We start from the raw sequence: 16,366 nt of genomic DNA, 5'->3' as shown, positions 1-16,366 counted from the left end.
TTTCGCAAATGGTTTATAAACCTCGTAAGACCAATCAAAATTCCTCTTGTAGGTGCTCAGTAAACATATGTGCAGTGAATAAATGAACTTGTGGGTTAGCATTTTCATTAGTCCTATGTCATTTTCTAAAGTTATCCTTGACTCTTTCTAGGCCTTCTACCATCTACTGTGACTTCACTCCGCTACCAAGTTTGTGTAGTAATTTTCCTATAGCATACAATAATATATCCTGCAGCATATAATAGCCTATAACATATAATAAATATATAGGAAATAAAGTAAATATATACTAGGTATAGTATTAGAATTTTTTCACATACAAAGAACAAAGAGGGAGGAGAAAAGAGAGGAAGATTTAAAAATTCACATTTAGGACCACTTTCATATATCTTAAGCTTTGGATATGACTGCTATTTTTATGTCTATTGAAATCCAAGTCAGAGTTTCCAAAACAATTTGTGAAAAAATTCCTCATTTATTGTGCCTTGTAGTTTCATTTGTAAGTAATGAAAGTAGGACCTTTTATTTGCTATTTCTTTCTCTGGTTTTTGCGAGGGAATGATTGCATTTCTTTACGTTATTGGATAAAAGCTAAATACATTACACTTTCAACAAACTATTTTATAATTTAAGATTGAAAGGTCATGCATTGTTTTTGAGCAGGCAGACCATTGCTGTAGAGTTGAAGTGTAGGTCAAGTTTCATTTTTAAATGCCTTTGGTCAGATATTTTCCTGATAATTGGAGAAATGGTCTCTGAGGGCCAATTTTACCTTGTGGCTGGGGGAACCCTAGCTGGATTCAGAGTCCAGTGATATTATACAAAATAACCACTGCAAAAGGTCCTCTTCTCTTTTGCACAGCAGGTAGTGTCAAAATCTGCCCTCCACACATTTACTTAAAGATAATAGAGATGCCAAAAGAGTGAACATTTTGGTTAGGAATTGCATTATGTTCTATATTATTTAAATACACGAAAAAGCAGGGTTGTGTTTTGGACTGAATTAGTAACTTAGATATATGTAGACCCACACTAAACAGTAGCATTTCTTAAGCACGTATTACTAACCTTGCTTGTTAGTGTTTTCTCTTGATGAAGTGAGAAACATTGCTGCTTTTAAGAAGTTGTGAGTTATAAAGAAGCCATATCTCTGGTTTCTGCACATACAATGTTTGGTAGCTGATTTATTTTTGATACTTCTTTTAGGATTACTTTTGATAAACGTGATTTGTTCAACAACATTACAAGCTGCAGGCATCCTCTATTCGGACATGAATGAAATGGTGTCCACCTGAAATCACTGTCTGTAACTCAGCTTCTTTTTCTCATCAGTTCTCAGTTATCCCAAATTTCATAAAGAGATGTAAAACTACACCTTAAAAATGAATTTCTATATAGCTACTGGTCTTTATTTAAATATTGTGGCATAAACTCTATGTCTGACCTTTTAAAACGTATGATTACCTAGAATGTTAAAATTTTGCTATTTAAAAATTTTATCTTAAAATTTAACAAGTGAAATGCTTTGCTGTAAATTCATGGTTTCACTTAGTTCATAATTGGTGAAAAGGTGAGATCATATTTCTGACTGTGCTTGTTCTTGAGGTAAAGCTCAACAAATACTTGTGGGGTTCTTATTGTGGACACCCTAGTAGATTCAGAGTCTAGTGACAGTGGGCTACAAGGAACATGGTGGGCTCACAAAGAAGTTTAATCCACAATCTCTGTGCTGCTAATTATTAATACCCCATAAAATCTCTTCAGGAATGTGTAGCATCAACCCAGAGCTCCCATACAATTTTAGTGATAATAGATCCATTCAGTTTTTTTCTGTTCTCATGTGCAAAAGCAATTATTTTCCCTAGAATTAGATTAAATAGAAATAGAGAAAGTAATTGTTTTGAATTCTTTTTCTAATTAGTGCACTAAAACTAAATCATTGCTGTGGCTAATTGGTAAATCTGGGTGTATAAGAGCACCTGTACTATTCTTGCAACTTTCCTGAAGTTTGAAATTATATCAAAATGTAAAGAAATTTCCACTGATACTCCTAGGAATTATGAAAGTTGGATTAAAATGATATTAGCAGTAGATAATTCTCGTAATGAGAAAATTCGAAGACATTTGAAAACTCATGTTGAATTTAAGTTACTCCTTTGCTCAAAGTATGGCAGTATTATTAGATATGGTGACACATCAATTGAGCAACACGTGTTTTGCGGGTATGTATTTTCTGTGGTATTAGAGCACTGGAGAATTTAAGATAACTTCTCAATCATATTATGAGCCAATAGTCTTTATCTTTTGAAAAAAGAGCAAGAAATGTGATTTTCAAAATTCTTTTCAGAGATAAAATATGTCAAAAGTCCATCTTTAATCATTAGAACAGATAGGTAATACCTTCTACCCTTTTCATTTGTAAAGACTCAGGAAAAGCTTGATATGATTCATATCTTAGAGAGATGGCTGTAAAAAGTTCTTTCAAAATGAATTTTTTATCAGATATATTATCTGTTGTTGTCTGTAGAAAATTTTATCCATTGGCAAGCCTGTTTACTTTTCAATTTTATAAATGTGCTATTTAAAGGCAGCCTTACCTTTATTGCTCCACCTCACAGTTTCAGTTTGAAATTTTCATGTGGGTTTGATTTACCCTTAATGTCTCTAACTGTTTGTTGGAGGTGGTGCCACCTTCTTTAGCATCATTTAGAGCCAGTTCCAGCTCTGATTAGCTGTGCATGTCATCCGACATCTAGCGCAGTGCATGTACATGGTGATTTATCCTCATTATTTGCTGATGAATTATTGTGAAAGCATATTAATGAACTATAAAGTACTGCAGAAGTAGAACGCATTTTAAGTATAGTTGTTCATTACAAAGAGACATAGCTCATGTCCTGGAGGATTTTAAAATCTTGTTGATATTTGTAATTGTAGACTGTATCGATTGCCTGGGCTTTAGAGGATGTTTATAATTTATTTCAAACAAAAAAATATTTTCCCCTTCCCTCCCAAAACTGACTTTCAAAAACAAGTCCTAGTCGGAATAAGTGGATGAAACAAGGCTTCATTCTTCAGAGAGTGGTAGCTGTGTGTGAGAAGGTTCTCTATAAACTCTTTCCTGTATCTCTCTTCATATACATGTCTTAGCTGTTGCTGTCCATGAGAACAGGTTTCTGATTTATGTAGCTTATTTGCTTCCCTGTTTACCAATGCTCATAGCATAGCTATTTTCTTCTAACTGCTCAGCAGTGAATGTTCATGGGCTAAAAATGAGCATTTCTGAGGCACTGTCAAATGTTCTTTAAAATTAATATTATCAAAGAGTTAATCTTATAATTTGCCAGTGTTATTGATAGAGGAGTCTTTCTGGCTGGGTTAGTATGGGAGGTTTCATTTTAAGTGAGGCATAAATAGGTTCTTTGCAGCTTGTGCCTTGGTTCTGAAAGTGTTCAGAAACCATGAAAAAGAAAAAACCACATTTCTTTTGAAATGAAAAAAGAAATTCCTCACGTGTTAACAGTTTAAAGTGTTCTATAGATATACTTTGGGGAGAAAGTTGCTTTTTGGCAAGAGTATTTCTTTTTTTCTTCTTCTTTTTTTTTTCTTTTGAGACAGAGTCTTTCTCTTGCTCTTGTCGCCCAGGCTGGAGTGCAGTGGCGCGATCTCGGCTCACTGCAACCTCTGCCTCCCGGGTTCAGGTGATTCTCATGTGTCAGCCTCCTGAGTAGGTGGGATTACAGGCTCATGCCACTATGCCTGGCTAATTTTTTATTTTTAGTAGAGACAGGGTTTCACCATGTTGATCAGGCTGGTTTCGAACTCCTGACCTTATGATCTGCCCACCTCGGTCTCCCAAAGCGCTGGGATTACAGGCGTGAGCCACGGGCACCCGGCCTGGCAAGAGTATTTCAAACTATCTGTTTTGATTGTGTACTCCTTACTTTGAAAGAAGAAGACATACCTGTAACTTTTTTCCCCTGTTAAGAATCTTTAGCATGCATTTCTCTCTAGAGATGAACATGGGTTCTAATTTTGGTACTGAGAAGCTATGATTCCTTAAAGGTTTTCTTGGTTCTAATTCAGTTACTGACCAGCTGAATCTTGGCCCTTGTGCTCTTTGAGTCTGTGTGTGATTATCTGTCGGATAAGACCATGGGCTAGATGGTCTCTCAGCTTCCTTTCAGCTCTAACAATTCCAGTATTTTCCATGTTGAGTATCTTTTAATCAGTGTTTCCTTTATTTTCTTGTTACAACTTAATGTATCCTCCTTCAGAGGCATGGTGCATATAATTTCATGGATCTTTCTACACTAATAGTAGTACTATGGGAATTCTGAATACCACAGCATGGACATTTAATATTTTAGACTGTGATTATTATTAGAATGTGTTTTTCCATAAAAACATAGAGTTTATAAATAACATTTCATGGAGGGATAACAAAAGATGGACTAATTTGATTCTGATTTAGTCAAATGGAAAGGGAAATAGAAAATTTATATTCAGAAGGCTTTATGTCATGTATTTATGTCATGTATATCAATATCATATTGAACATGAGACTATTATTGGCCATTTTACCTTTTATCTATTATGGTATGTATATGTACTCACAGTACTAAAAAAGATGTCACCAAGTCAGATGCATTCTTACTTTCATTCTCTACCGATGCTGGAATTCTGCATAATTCTCCCATTTAGGTGGTTCTCCCATTCCTCAGTTCAGCCCTAGCCTTTGACATACTATATAATATATTAAATACTGCACACCCCAGTTCACATCTACTTTTGCCTCAAAGGCTCCCTTCCCTAATTGTATCTATCTGTCAACCTCCAGCCTGTCCTCAATACCTCCTCTCTGAGGCCTTCCCTTTCCATCCCACCTGGCTGGGATTTGTCCCTCTTGTGAACATGTGTAGCATTTTCCACCCTTCTCAGGACACTGAGAAACATTAAGATATTCTTGGTGTGCTATGGAGAATGAACAAACTATTTCTGATTTTACTTCCTTGACCTCATAAATGATACTGTTTTGTACCCATTCTGTCTCCAGATAACGAAGCTGAAAATAGATAGCAATCCTTTTGCCAAAGGATTCCGGGATTCCTCCAGGCTCACTGACATTGAGAGGTAATGAGAATTTTCTGTTTACTTTCTTGTTCAGATAAGATCAAGAGAAGAGGGAGTTTGTAACAACACACTCCTTTCGACACCAGAGAATCATAACCTTACTATATATAGTCTTCTATTCTCTGCACCCCATTCCTTGTACATATGCAATAAGTCTGACAGCTACTGTGACTGGATCTATTATATGCTTAATTTCTGAGTGAAATAGTTTCTTTGGTCAGGACATTTATTCTACTATAAAAAATACGGCTTTGTTGTTATTAAAGACTTAGTCCTCTTGACATTCTTAAGCTTTGTGTCTCAATGAGTGGCAGTCTGTAGAGAAACAGAACCGTGATAGCCTTTTACCTTCCCAAGTAGATATATTTGCTAACACAAAGAGTGTAAGGGTAGTTGGGAATTTTGAAACAAGGAGATGTAATTTAATTCAAGGTCACATAATTTTACCAATGTAGTAGACTGCTTATATTTAATAGGAGAGACATCAGGCAGGCCTCAGGACCTCTAAGAAGACAAGTGAAATCATGTGCCTGTAACTTACCCTACTTTTTACTCAATTAAAATGGTTCATGCAGTTTGAGACCATTGAGGTGATGAGTAATGACTATATGGAGATACATATTTTGCCCAGTATGAATGTCAAAAATTGTTTTTCAAAGAGAAGATTTTTAAACCTAATTGATTATTTGTACTTCTTAAACACACTAATTCTTTTATGTGGTCCAATGTCTTGATTGACCAGGGAAGTTCCCTAGCCACCAGAACCACTGATTTTCTTATCTCTACATCTGTGTAATTTCCCTACTAACTGCTGCACATTTCTGCTGCACTCTTTGTTACCTATATAGCCACATCTCCTGACCTCAGCACTTCTGTCTAATCTATCTTGGCAACTCAAATTAAAAGATAATTACATATTTTAACAACCTCTGTCTCAGCCTTCCTAAGCCTTCCCAAATGGCAGAATGTGAGGGGGAGGTTTGATTTAGGGGAACAGACTTAGAGGCTCAGTGGGGAAGCAGAGGAGCAAGCAGGAGAGGCTGAATATTGGCCAGGAACTATGGGATTTGAGCAGAAAAGAAAGATTAAATAGTTGGAGAGCTTGACAAATTGGTTGGAAGTGTTGAGATCAGGAAAAGAAACTTGAGCTTGTGATTGAAAATCCATTGCAAAGTCCAGAGAGAAGGCAAGTGGTAACTCAAATTAGGTGGGATACAAGTCACTGAGAATGTGGTACCAGCAGTATGGACAACAAAGGAGTCCACTTGCAAAAGGCAACTTCATTTAGGCATGACTTTATTTCCTGTTTTTGAGGGCCAGAAGCCCTGCTGCAGACCGGGTTTATGTAGTTGGGATTGTTATAAGTGAACTTTTTCTCAGTTTTATTCAGGTATTAAGTAAGAATGGAGACAATGATGCAGTGGGATGATAGTGATCCGTTTTTATAGTGTGTGTCATATTTTCTGTCTCAGACCATGGGGGTACGCGTGATATATTGGGAGAAAAAAAAAGTTAGGGCTTAGAGTCTCACCTCTGCCTTTTCCTGGGTGAGTGATCCTGGAGAAGTCACCAGACTTCTGAGTCTGTACGCTCATCTAGAAAATGGAAAAAATAACCCTGCTCACCTCAGAGGTTTATTCTGAGAATCAAATAAGCTGGCATTTATGACAGCATTTTATAAATCTAAAAATGTAAAATAATTACAAGTTCTTCATCTTGTTATATGAGCATTTCATCTAACAACTTTTATCCCATGTAACTCTATGTTTCATAGTCTTAATAAACTACTCCTAGAGTAAAAATAGCCTTGTAGTTGCACACTGGTTTACAAGATAGGAGGTACTCAGTCTGACTGCTCTTTAGAACGGCAGATTTGATAATGCATGTGGCCACATTTTCCACTTATTGGATAAGCATCCTGATGTGGGAGCACTCACATGTACATGAAGCTAAGTAGCTTTCAATGGTCTGAGGGCAAAGACAGCACTCTTACATGACTAGCTGAAAGTTTGCAAGATGACCTAAGTAGTGTGAAATTGGCCGAGGTTTTGGATTTCATTTCCAGATATTTAAGTCTGAATTTTTCATAAACAGCCTTTGGGGATGGGACAAATCAGATCAATTGATCTTTAGAGACCTAAAGAAATTAAATTAGTCTGGAGTCAGTTACTGCACTAAACCATCTAGTAATTGAATTGCTCCTTGTAACTGATTGAAAACAGCCCTATCCTTAACAATATAGGGAGCTTTTCTTTATAAGAGATCTGAGAGAAAAACACATCTTTTTATGACATGATGACAGATATTGCACTTTTCTAACCTAATTGAATATGATGTTATAAATATGTGACCTTAATGATTTCAAGTTTCCTGTTTCAGATTTACAGCTTAATGTGTGGGACACCCAAACAAAAATGCCTTTAGGATTGGATCCGTTTGCCTGTACCTCTAAATTCACAGTTTTAATCCTTCTACAGCTACACGAGCTTTTGAGATACTCTTAAAGGTGTTTTAGTTTTCTTGCTCTAATTTTACTAGCTTCCATTGAGGTACTTGAATGTCTCACTTTGTGTGTAGCCTTACTCTTCAGGGACATCGTCTTCCTCATTTCTAAAAGAAAACCCACCTCACTGGCAAAAATAGAAAGTGTTTTCATTACTGCTTTGTAATATACCTACTGTGGTCAACCGAGAAGCAAACCAAAAGCCCAAAGGGATATCTTTGTATAATCTAATGTCTAGTTTCTCAGATTGGGGAAACAATTATTGGCTGGTTCCGTATAATAACAAGCTTTAGACAGTCATTCAGTTGGCATTTTATGTTTCTTTTCTGGGGGCATGCGGTTCACTTTGTCCAGTACACAAAGGCACAGTGTTCCTTCTGAGAAAAGAAAAATAACTGGGAGGAGTTATCTATGTTTTATTCAAAATTAAGTTTCTTTTATTAATTTTTTTCTTTTTACTAAAAGAGTTTGTGTGCATTGCCAAAAAATCAGAAAATACGGACAAGTAAGAAAAAGCATAAAAAAGCAGTTAAACCCCATTTCCTTAGAGATGACCCCTGGCAAAACCCCATTATATATTCTTTCAGATACTTTCTTATGCATGTATGAACATTTACTTCCTTTAAAGTTTATCTGGTCAACCATATTATTTTTAATTATTTCCCCTTAATATAAATAGATATATGTCTGCAGCACACTTTTTATTGGCTTTCTAATTTTCCATTATGTGCTGTAATTTATTTGACTAATCCTATGCATTAGTTATTTAGGTTTCTGATTTTTTGCTGTTACAAATAGTGCCAGGAGGAAAATACATATCTTTACACATCTTCTTAATTATTACCATAAGATAAATATCCACAAATTAAAATGCTGAGTCAAAGGATTTTTTTTATCATAGTATTATTTTTAATTGTTTAAAAATTTGGAAAAGGAACCCAAATATTCAATAATAGGAGAATGGTTTAATAAAATTCATAGTCATGCAATGGAGGTTTTAGAAATTGTGTTAAAATATACATAACATAAAATTGACCATTTTAACCATTTTAAAGTGTACAATTCAGTGACATTAAGTACATTCATGATGTCACATAACCATCACTGCTATCCAGAATGTTTTCATCATCCCAAACAGAAACTCTGTACCCATTAAAATAACTTCCAATTTACTCTCCCTTTGAGACCCTGGTAATCTGTATCCTACTTTCTGCATCTATGAATTTATCTAGTCTGGGTACCTCATGTAAGTGGAAAGATGTATAGTCATGAGTCACTTAACAGAAGGGCTGCATTCTGAGAAATGCATTGTTTGGAGATTTTGTCATTGTAAAAACGTCATAGAGTGTATTTACACAAACCCAGATGGTACAGCCTAGTACACACGTAGGCTATTTGGTATGGCCTATTGATCCTAGACTATAAACCGTACTGTGCTGCATGTTACTGTACTGAATACTGTAAGCAATTGTAATGCAAGGGTAGGTATTTATGTACCTAAACATTAAAAAGGCACAGTAAAAAGACAGTGTAAAACAAAAAAAATGGTACACCTGTATAAGGCACTCACCGTGAATGGAGCTTAAGGTCTGGAATTTGCTCTGGGTGAGTGGTCAGTGAATATGAAGGCCTAAGACATTACTGTACACTACTGTAGACTTTATAAACACTGTACACTTAGGCTACACTAAATTTATGAAGAATATTTTCCTTTAAGAATAAATTAACCTTAGCTTATTATAACTGTTTTACTTTCTAAACTTTTTAATTTTTTTAACTTTTTGACTCTCCTGTAACATTTAGATTAAAACATACACATTGTACAACTGTACAAAAACATTTTTTCTTTATATCCTTATTCCATAAGTTTTTTCAATTTTTTTCTATTTTTTTTTTTTTTTTACTTTTTAAACATTTTTGTTAAAACCTAAGACATAATCACACACATCAGACCTAACCTGGGTCAGGATAATCAATATCACTGTCTTCCACCTCTACATCTCTTGTCACTGAAGGTCTTCAGGGGCAATAACACACATCTCCTGTAATGATAATGCCTTCTTCTGGAATACCTGCCAAAGGATCTGCCTGAGGCTGTTTCACGGTTAACTTTTTTTTTTTTTTTGATAAGTAGAAGGAGTACACCGTGAAATAATGATAAAAATTATAGCATAGTACATATACAAACCAGTAACATCATTGTTTATTATCATTAATCAAGTATGATGTATTTTATACAAATGTGAGTAACATGTTGTGTTGCTGCATTATGATGGCTATGATGTCACTAGGTGATAGACATTTTTCAGCTCCGTTCTGATGTTAGGGGACCGCTTTCATATATGTGAAACGTTGTGGGCTGAAACATTGTGATGTGGCACATGACTGTATATGTTTTTAAGGCATTTTATGCATACTGCCATGTTTCCTTCAGGAAAGGTTGTTCACAGCAGTTACCATTCCTTTACACCTTTGTCCGACATGATCGTTGTCTTTTCATCTTTCCCAGTTTCGTAGGTGAACATTTGTATTTTCTCCTGGGAATTGGCCTGTTTATGTCCTTAGGTTTTTTTTTTTTTTTTGGATTGTTCACCTTGTTCTCTAAATGAGCTGTAAAAGCTACTTATGTATCAAGAGTATTAGTATTTTATTGTTCATATATGTTGGAATCATTTTACCAGTTTGAAAATTAGCTTTTTATTTATGCTTTTGATACATAGATGGTTTTATCACCAAATCTGTTGCTCTCGTTCTTTGATTTCTATCCTAGAAAACTTTTCTCACTCCAAAATAATACAAACATTTACTATAGATTTTTTAATCATCTTACTGCTTTTTAATTTTCATTTAAACCTTTGACTTGTGTAGTATTTATTTTGGTAAACATTATAAAATAGACATACAGCTTTATATTTTTTACAAGTGGCCTGAATACTATTAATATGTATTTACTAATGTATTCATTTCCCACTTATTTTTCATTCTCCCTTTGTCACATGCTGTACCAAATTCTTATGCATACTAGTTCTTACAGTCTCTTTGTTGAGCTGCCAGTATCATATGGTTGTAATTTTCATAAATTGTAAATATTTGATATTTAAATATCTGATATGGCAAATCCCAATCGTTTTTACTTGTCATTTCAAAAGTGTCTTGATATTCTTTGATCTTTATGCTTCCAGTCTTTGAAATCTTTTTGTCAGGTCTTCTACATAAATGTTACAGGAATTTAGCTTAGGTTTGTGTTGAATTTATATAATAACCTGGGAGGGAAAATCGATATCTTTACAGTGATATCAGTATTCAAAGACACATATTCCTATTCTCATCTATGAATATGTAATATGTTTGTCCTCTTTCTGAAATCTCCTGTGTTATGTAGCACTTTGCCATTTTCGAGTTTGTACGTTCTGCACAGATGTTCTTAGGCACACATCTGGGCCTATGAGAGCTGCTCTGTCTGATACAGTAGCTGCTGGCCACAGGTGGTTAGTGAAGATGTGAAATAATACTGTTAAGTGTGCAAACACACAAACAGGTTAACTAACTACCAAAAACCACTAGAATTTGAAGACTCAGTATGAAAAAAATCATTTAAAAAATATCAATTAGATATATTGAAATAATAATTTGGGTTATCATGTTACATAAAGTATATTTTTGTATTTTTTTTAATGTGGCAACTGGGCTTATCTAAAATTACATATGTGACTCACATTACATTTTTATTGGAAAACACTAGAGAGATTTTTGGAGGTGCTTACTTTTGTAAAGAGAATTTTAAATTAGAAATCTGCCTAATTTAGTCTGCAAAAAGCTGTTGATTCCTATGTGTCTTTGGCATTGTGCCATTTTACTGAACTTAAAAAATCAGTTTTAATAAATTTTCATTTTAGTCTCTTGTGTTTTCTAGTTAAATTGCTATATCATTTGCAGAAATGATGATTTTATCGCTTCCTTTCTAGTAGTTATACTTTTAAAAATATCTTTTTCTTGTTTTATTACACTGATTGAAATTTCTGGGACACCATTGAAGGATAATAATAGTTGGTATTTTTCTCTTGTTCTTGATTCATTGCATATGGTTTTTGGTGGCTGTTGGTTTCAGAAGAATATTCTTTATTATACAAAAGCAATAACTTTCATACCTAAATTAATAATTTTTATCTTAACATTAATTGAATTTATAGTAAATGCTCTTTTGACATCTATTGGTATTTCCTTTTTTTAAAATTTTAAATGACATTATAATATTGTCATATTGTCTCTGTTGAAGCATCCTTATATTCCTGCCTGGAATTTTTTTTTTTTTAAACAGAGTTTCGCTCTTATGGCCCAGTCTGGAGTGCAGTGGCGCGATCTCAGCTCCCTGCAACCTCCACCTCCCAGGTTCAAGCTATTCTCCTGCCTCAACCTCCCTAGTAGCTGGGATTACAGGCATGTGCCACCACATCCAGCTAATTTTGTATTTTTAGTAGAGACAGAGTTTCTCCATGTTGGTCAGTCTGGTCTTGAACTCCTGACCTCAGGTCATCCGCCTGCCTTGGCCTCCCAAAGTGCTGGGATTAACAGGCTTGAGCCACTGCGCCCAGCCCTCCTGCCTGGATTTTATTTGTTTTTCTTAAATTACTGGATTTAAACTGCTTATATTTTATTTAAGACCTTTTGTATCAATCTTGAAACAATTAGTTGATTTTGTACCTTCTCTTGTCAGTTGTTGGTATTGGTTTCTGCTAATTTGTTCAAATTAATTGAAATCTTTTCCTTCCTTTTATTGTTAGAATCAGTTTGAAAAGCAAAGAAATGATTATTTACCTGAAGATTTTATCAATCTTGTCCATAAATTCACCTGGGTGCAGTATTCTTTTGGGGAATACCACTTTAACAACTTTTTTAGTCTGTTCCATTGTTTGTTGGTCAAATATATGTTAATGTCTGTCCCATGTAATTGTTTTTGTCTCAAGTTCTACTTTAATCTTATATGGCTACCCTTTTTAAATTTTTGCTTTCTTTTGTTTACCCTTTAATTTTTAAAAATCCATAGGACTACAGCAATATTCTCTCTCTCATCAATATCCTGTCATTTTCATTAAGAAGAAAACAACCCTTTCTTGACCCCATTGGTCTTTTGAATTACTGACTTTCCCAGTTCTCTGCTCCTTCTTAAAGTTCCTCAGAAAAACTTTTGTATGTTCTCTTTTCCCATTTCTTTCCTTCCTTTCTGTCTTCTACTCTGCCTCTGAGACATTCATCCCCACTACCCTCTAGTCCACCGTTGTCAAAGTCACCAGTGACCTCCTCATTGCTAAACCTAGTGGTCACTTCTCAGACCTCATCTTCCTTGGCCTGTCAGCAGCCCTTGGCACAGTCATTCATTCTGCCCTCTTTCCTTTCTGGGCTTCCCAGACCACTCAGTCTTCTGTTTTTTATTCCACTTCATTTACCATGCTTTCTGTATGTCCTTCATTGGCTCCTCCTCATCTCATTCATCTGTAAACACCATGTGTTCCAGACCTTAGTCCTTGCACTTCTCTTCTCAGTCTACATCTGGTCTCTGGGTGCCCTGTCTCGGTTTTATGCCTTTAAGGACCATTATATGCTGATGACTATTGAACCTACATTTCTGGTTCTGGCCTCTCCAGATTCAAATATCTGACTGGCTATTGCTTTTAATTTTCCCTGTCCCCCTAAGAGCACCTCAGATTTCACACACCTGTAACTGGCTGCCTAACCACACTCCTCCACACCTACTCTTCCCTTACTGTTCCCATCATAACTGCTCATAACTGCATCCTTCCCAGTGTTCTGGCCGAAAAACTTGTAGTCATCTTTGACTCTTCTTTTTCTCATATTTTACACATCCAAACAATTAACTCATCTTGTCAACTAATCCTTCTAGTCCAGAGGAGTCCAACTACTTACTGTCTTCACTGCTACCACTCTTATCTAGGCCACTGTCCTTTCTTTCCTAGATTATTACATTAATTTTCTAACTGATCTCTCTGCCTCCACTCTTATTGGCCTTCATTCAATATTGGCCTTATTTTTATTCAATACAGCAATCAGAATAATCTTTCCAAAAAAAGGAAGTTTGATCACATTGCTCATACTCAGAGCCCTCCAATTCCTCACCTTCTAATTTAGGGTACAATCCAAAGTCCAGACAAGGCCTCAAAGGTTCTGTAGAATCTACCCCACCTGACCCAGTTGCCTCTCTGAACTCTCCTCTGCTTGCTGGCTTCACCACACAGACCTGATTACATTTCTTGAACACGGCGAGGGCTGTCCCAGCCTGAGGGTCTTTAACCTTCCTACTGGATTGTGCTGCACTGCACAATGGTCAAAGCCTTTGTGTTTTGTTTCCTGACCATATCCTCAGATCCCAGAATAGTGTCTGGCACACAGTGAGCACCCAAATATTTGTTGAGTGAGTGAATGATGTGTCTTTATAAAAACAGCATACAGAATAGCTGTATTTTTAAAGTCTTATCTAAGGGTCTTTATTTTTCAATAGAAAAACTTAACCCAGCTTCAAGCATTATGATAACTGATATGTTTGGTGGTGCATCTTTGAACCATTTCTGCTTTCTGTTTAATATAGCTATTGGCTTTAGTTTTTAATCTTTTTCTGTCTTTTGTTATATTTATCAAGTTTTTTTCCCTTTATTATTAACAATAATGGCCAACACTCCACATGTGCCATGTGTCAGACAATGGGCTATATATATATATTTTATTTCAAAATAATCATATAACAAAGAAACTTATTCTTATTTTGTAGATGAGATCATGAAAGCTTTGAGATACTAATAATTTATCCAAATTCACATGATTTGTGATAGCTGAACCTTAAACCCAGTTTAGTTCATCTGAAACCAAAATCTTTTCTCTAATCTTCATTATATTTCTTTTTAATAATTATTGCCTTTAAATTCCAATAGGACATCATTGTAAAATTGATATTCCTCAATTTTTTGCCAAGAATTAAAGTATATATTTTGTTATCCTATAAAATAGGATACTACTCCTCCCTCAGCCAGTAATTTTTGTTTAAATAATCTGGGACTTAAAATCAGATTTTTAGCCCTTGGTCTTTCTTATCATCTTTCTTAAATTATTTTCTTAATGAACATCAGGATTGTGATAGATTGGCCACAATTATTTTTAATTTAATTGCAGGCATATTCACTGTTTACTGCTCATTTCTTCTGTACTCTCTTCAGTTATTGGAATTGTGTTCTGACTTTATTGTCAGTTGTTGGTAAACATTGAGTAATTGGTTGAGGAAGGATATAAGTGGGTCATCTTCTTTATGAGTTCTTGCATAACTGAGAGGCTCCATTGCCATTATGTATGAACATGACTAGAGTCACAGTCCTTTTGCTTAGAACTCTTTTAACCTTCCTTTTAAGTATTGTCATCTAGTTTTGAAGTATTGTGGAATAAAAGCTAATGCCAAACCCATTGTCTTTCTTTGTTGGAAACTTACTTGTTTCTTCTCTGTCTGGACAAAATGTTTCTAGAAAGTTTTCTCAATCTTTGAAATTCAGAAATTGTATCTCTGTTCAGTTGTAGTGTTTTTGTTAGTATTTAAATATAATTGAGCCTTTTCAATTGAAAATTCAAGTCTTAATTGAGCTCAGGAAAATTTTCTTCTTTTCTTTTTCTTTTGATATTTCTGTTTTTTTTTTTTTTTTTGCCAAGACCGGAAGTGTATATTTTGTTGTCCTATACAATAGGAAATAGAGATTTTTTTTGTACTTCTCCTCCCTCAACGAATAATTTTTGCTTAAATAATCTTGGACTTAGAATTTTATTCATTGGTCTTTCTTATCATCTTTTAGACATTATCTTCTTAAAGTTAATGTAAACATATGTTGCATCTCCTTAATCTATTCCCCATTTATCTTCTCTCTTTAGATTTTTACTCTGAATTTTGGGAGAACTTCTTATATCTTCTAATTTGCTGATTCTGTTTTCTGCAGCATCTAATATTCTGGCTTCTGTCTTTGCTGAGTTCCTTTAAAATGTGAGAATTTCTGTTGTGTTATTTGTAAGTGTAATTTTACATGTTCAGATTGTTTCCTTTTCATGGCTACTAGTCCCTATTTTATTAATACAGGGTCTTCTTAAATCTTACTAAAATCTTAAAAGCACAAATTAGAGATTTTAAAATGTGTCCTTCTGTTTCTTGCAATAAGTCTGCTTCAGAAGAAGTCATTTGTTCTGCTCTGTTAATAACTTTTCTTCTTTTGAACTGTTGAATATTTTGTGATGTCCAGTTATTTTTCTTTAGCTCATCTATAGAATAGAATGTCTGTTTAATATTAGGAGCTGAAATTGATCCTGAGTAAAAGCCTGAAGCTGTTTGTTAGATCTTCCAGGTATAGACTGAAGAAGGGGCAATGCATTTATTGCCATTTTACCAATGTGGAAATTCTGTTTAAGTTAGAGAGTTGTCGCAGATAGATAAGGAAGTAGTTTCTGAAAAAGGAGTGTTGACCTGGCATTGATGTGGCTACCCTCTCTGTCTCAGCAGCTAGAAACCAGCTGGGGCCGTGCTGGTTCCCTCACCTAGCACAGCAGCCTCATGCCCTCCTCCAGAGCTGGCCATGGTGATGGCCCACACTGTTCAGTGTGCCAAATACACCATGTGCTGGCTGGGAGGGCTGCCGTGGGATTCCTTCCTCCTAGACTCCAGCTGTGTGGCAACCTGTTCCCCAAAGAACT

At 35.2% G+C, this 16,366-nt stretch overlaps 1 protein-coding gene across 1 annotated transcript in view; it reads left to right on the top strand.

Annotated features, from left to right (window-relative positions):
* The window catches only part of TBX20 (T-box transcription factor 20), a 53,741-nt gene that overhangs the window by 17,421 nt on the left and 19,954 nt on the right, over nt 1–16,366 (top strand). Inside the window, exon 6 of the mRNA XM_055115831.3 lies at nt 5,057–5,133. Within this exon, the coding sequence (XP_054971806.1) occupies nt 5,057–5,133 (77 nt within the window). The remainder of the gene's footprint in view (nt 1–5,056; nt 5,134–16,366) is intronic.

Source organism: Pan paniscus, chromosome 6 (assembly GCF_029289425.2).
Source record: "Pan paniscus chromosome 6, NHGRI_mPanPan1-v2.0_pri, whole genome shotgun sequence".
Classification (NCBI taxonomy): domain Eukaryota; kingdom Metazoa; phylum Chordata; class Mammalia; order Primates; family Hominidae; genus Pan; species Pan paniscus.
Note: the sequence above shows the minus strand (reverse complement) of the source record. Positions and strands in the feature narration are given on the sequence as shown.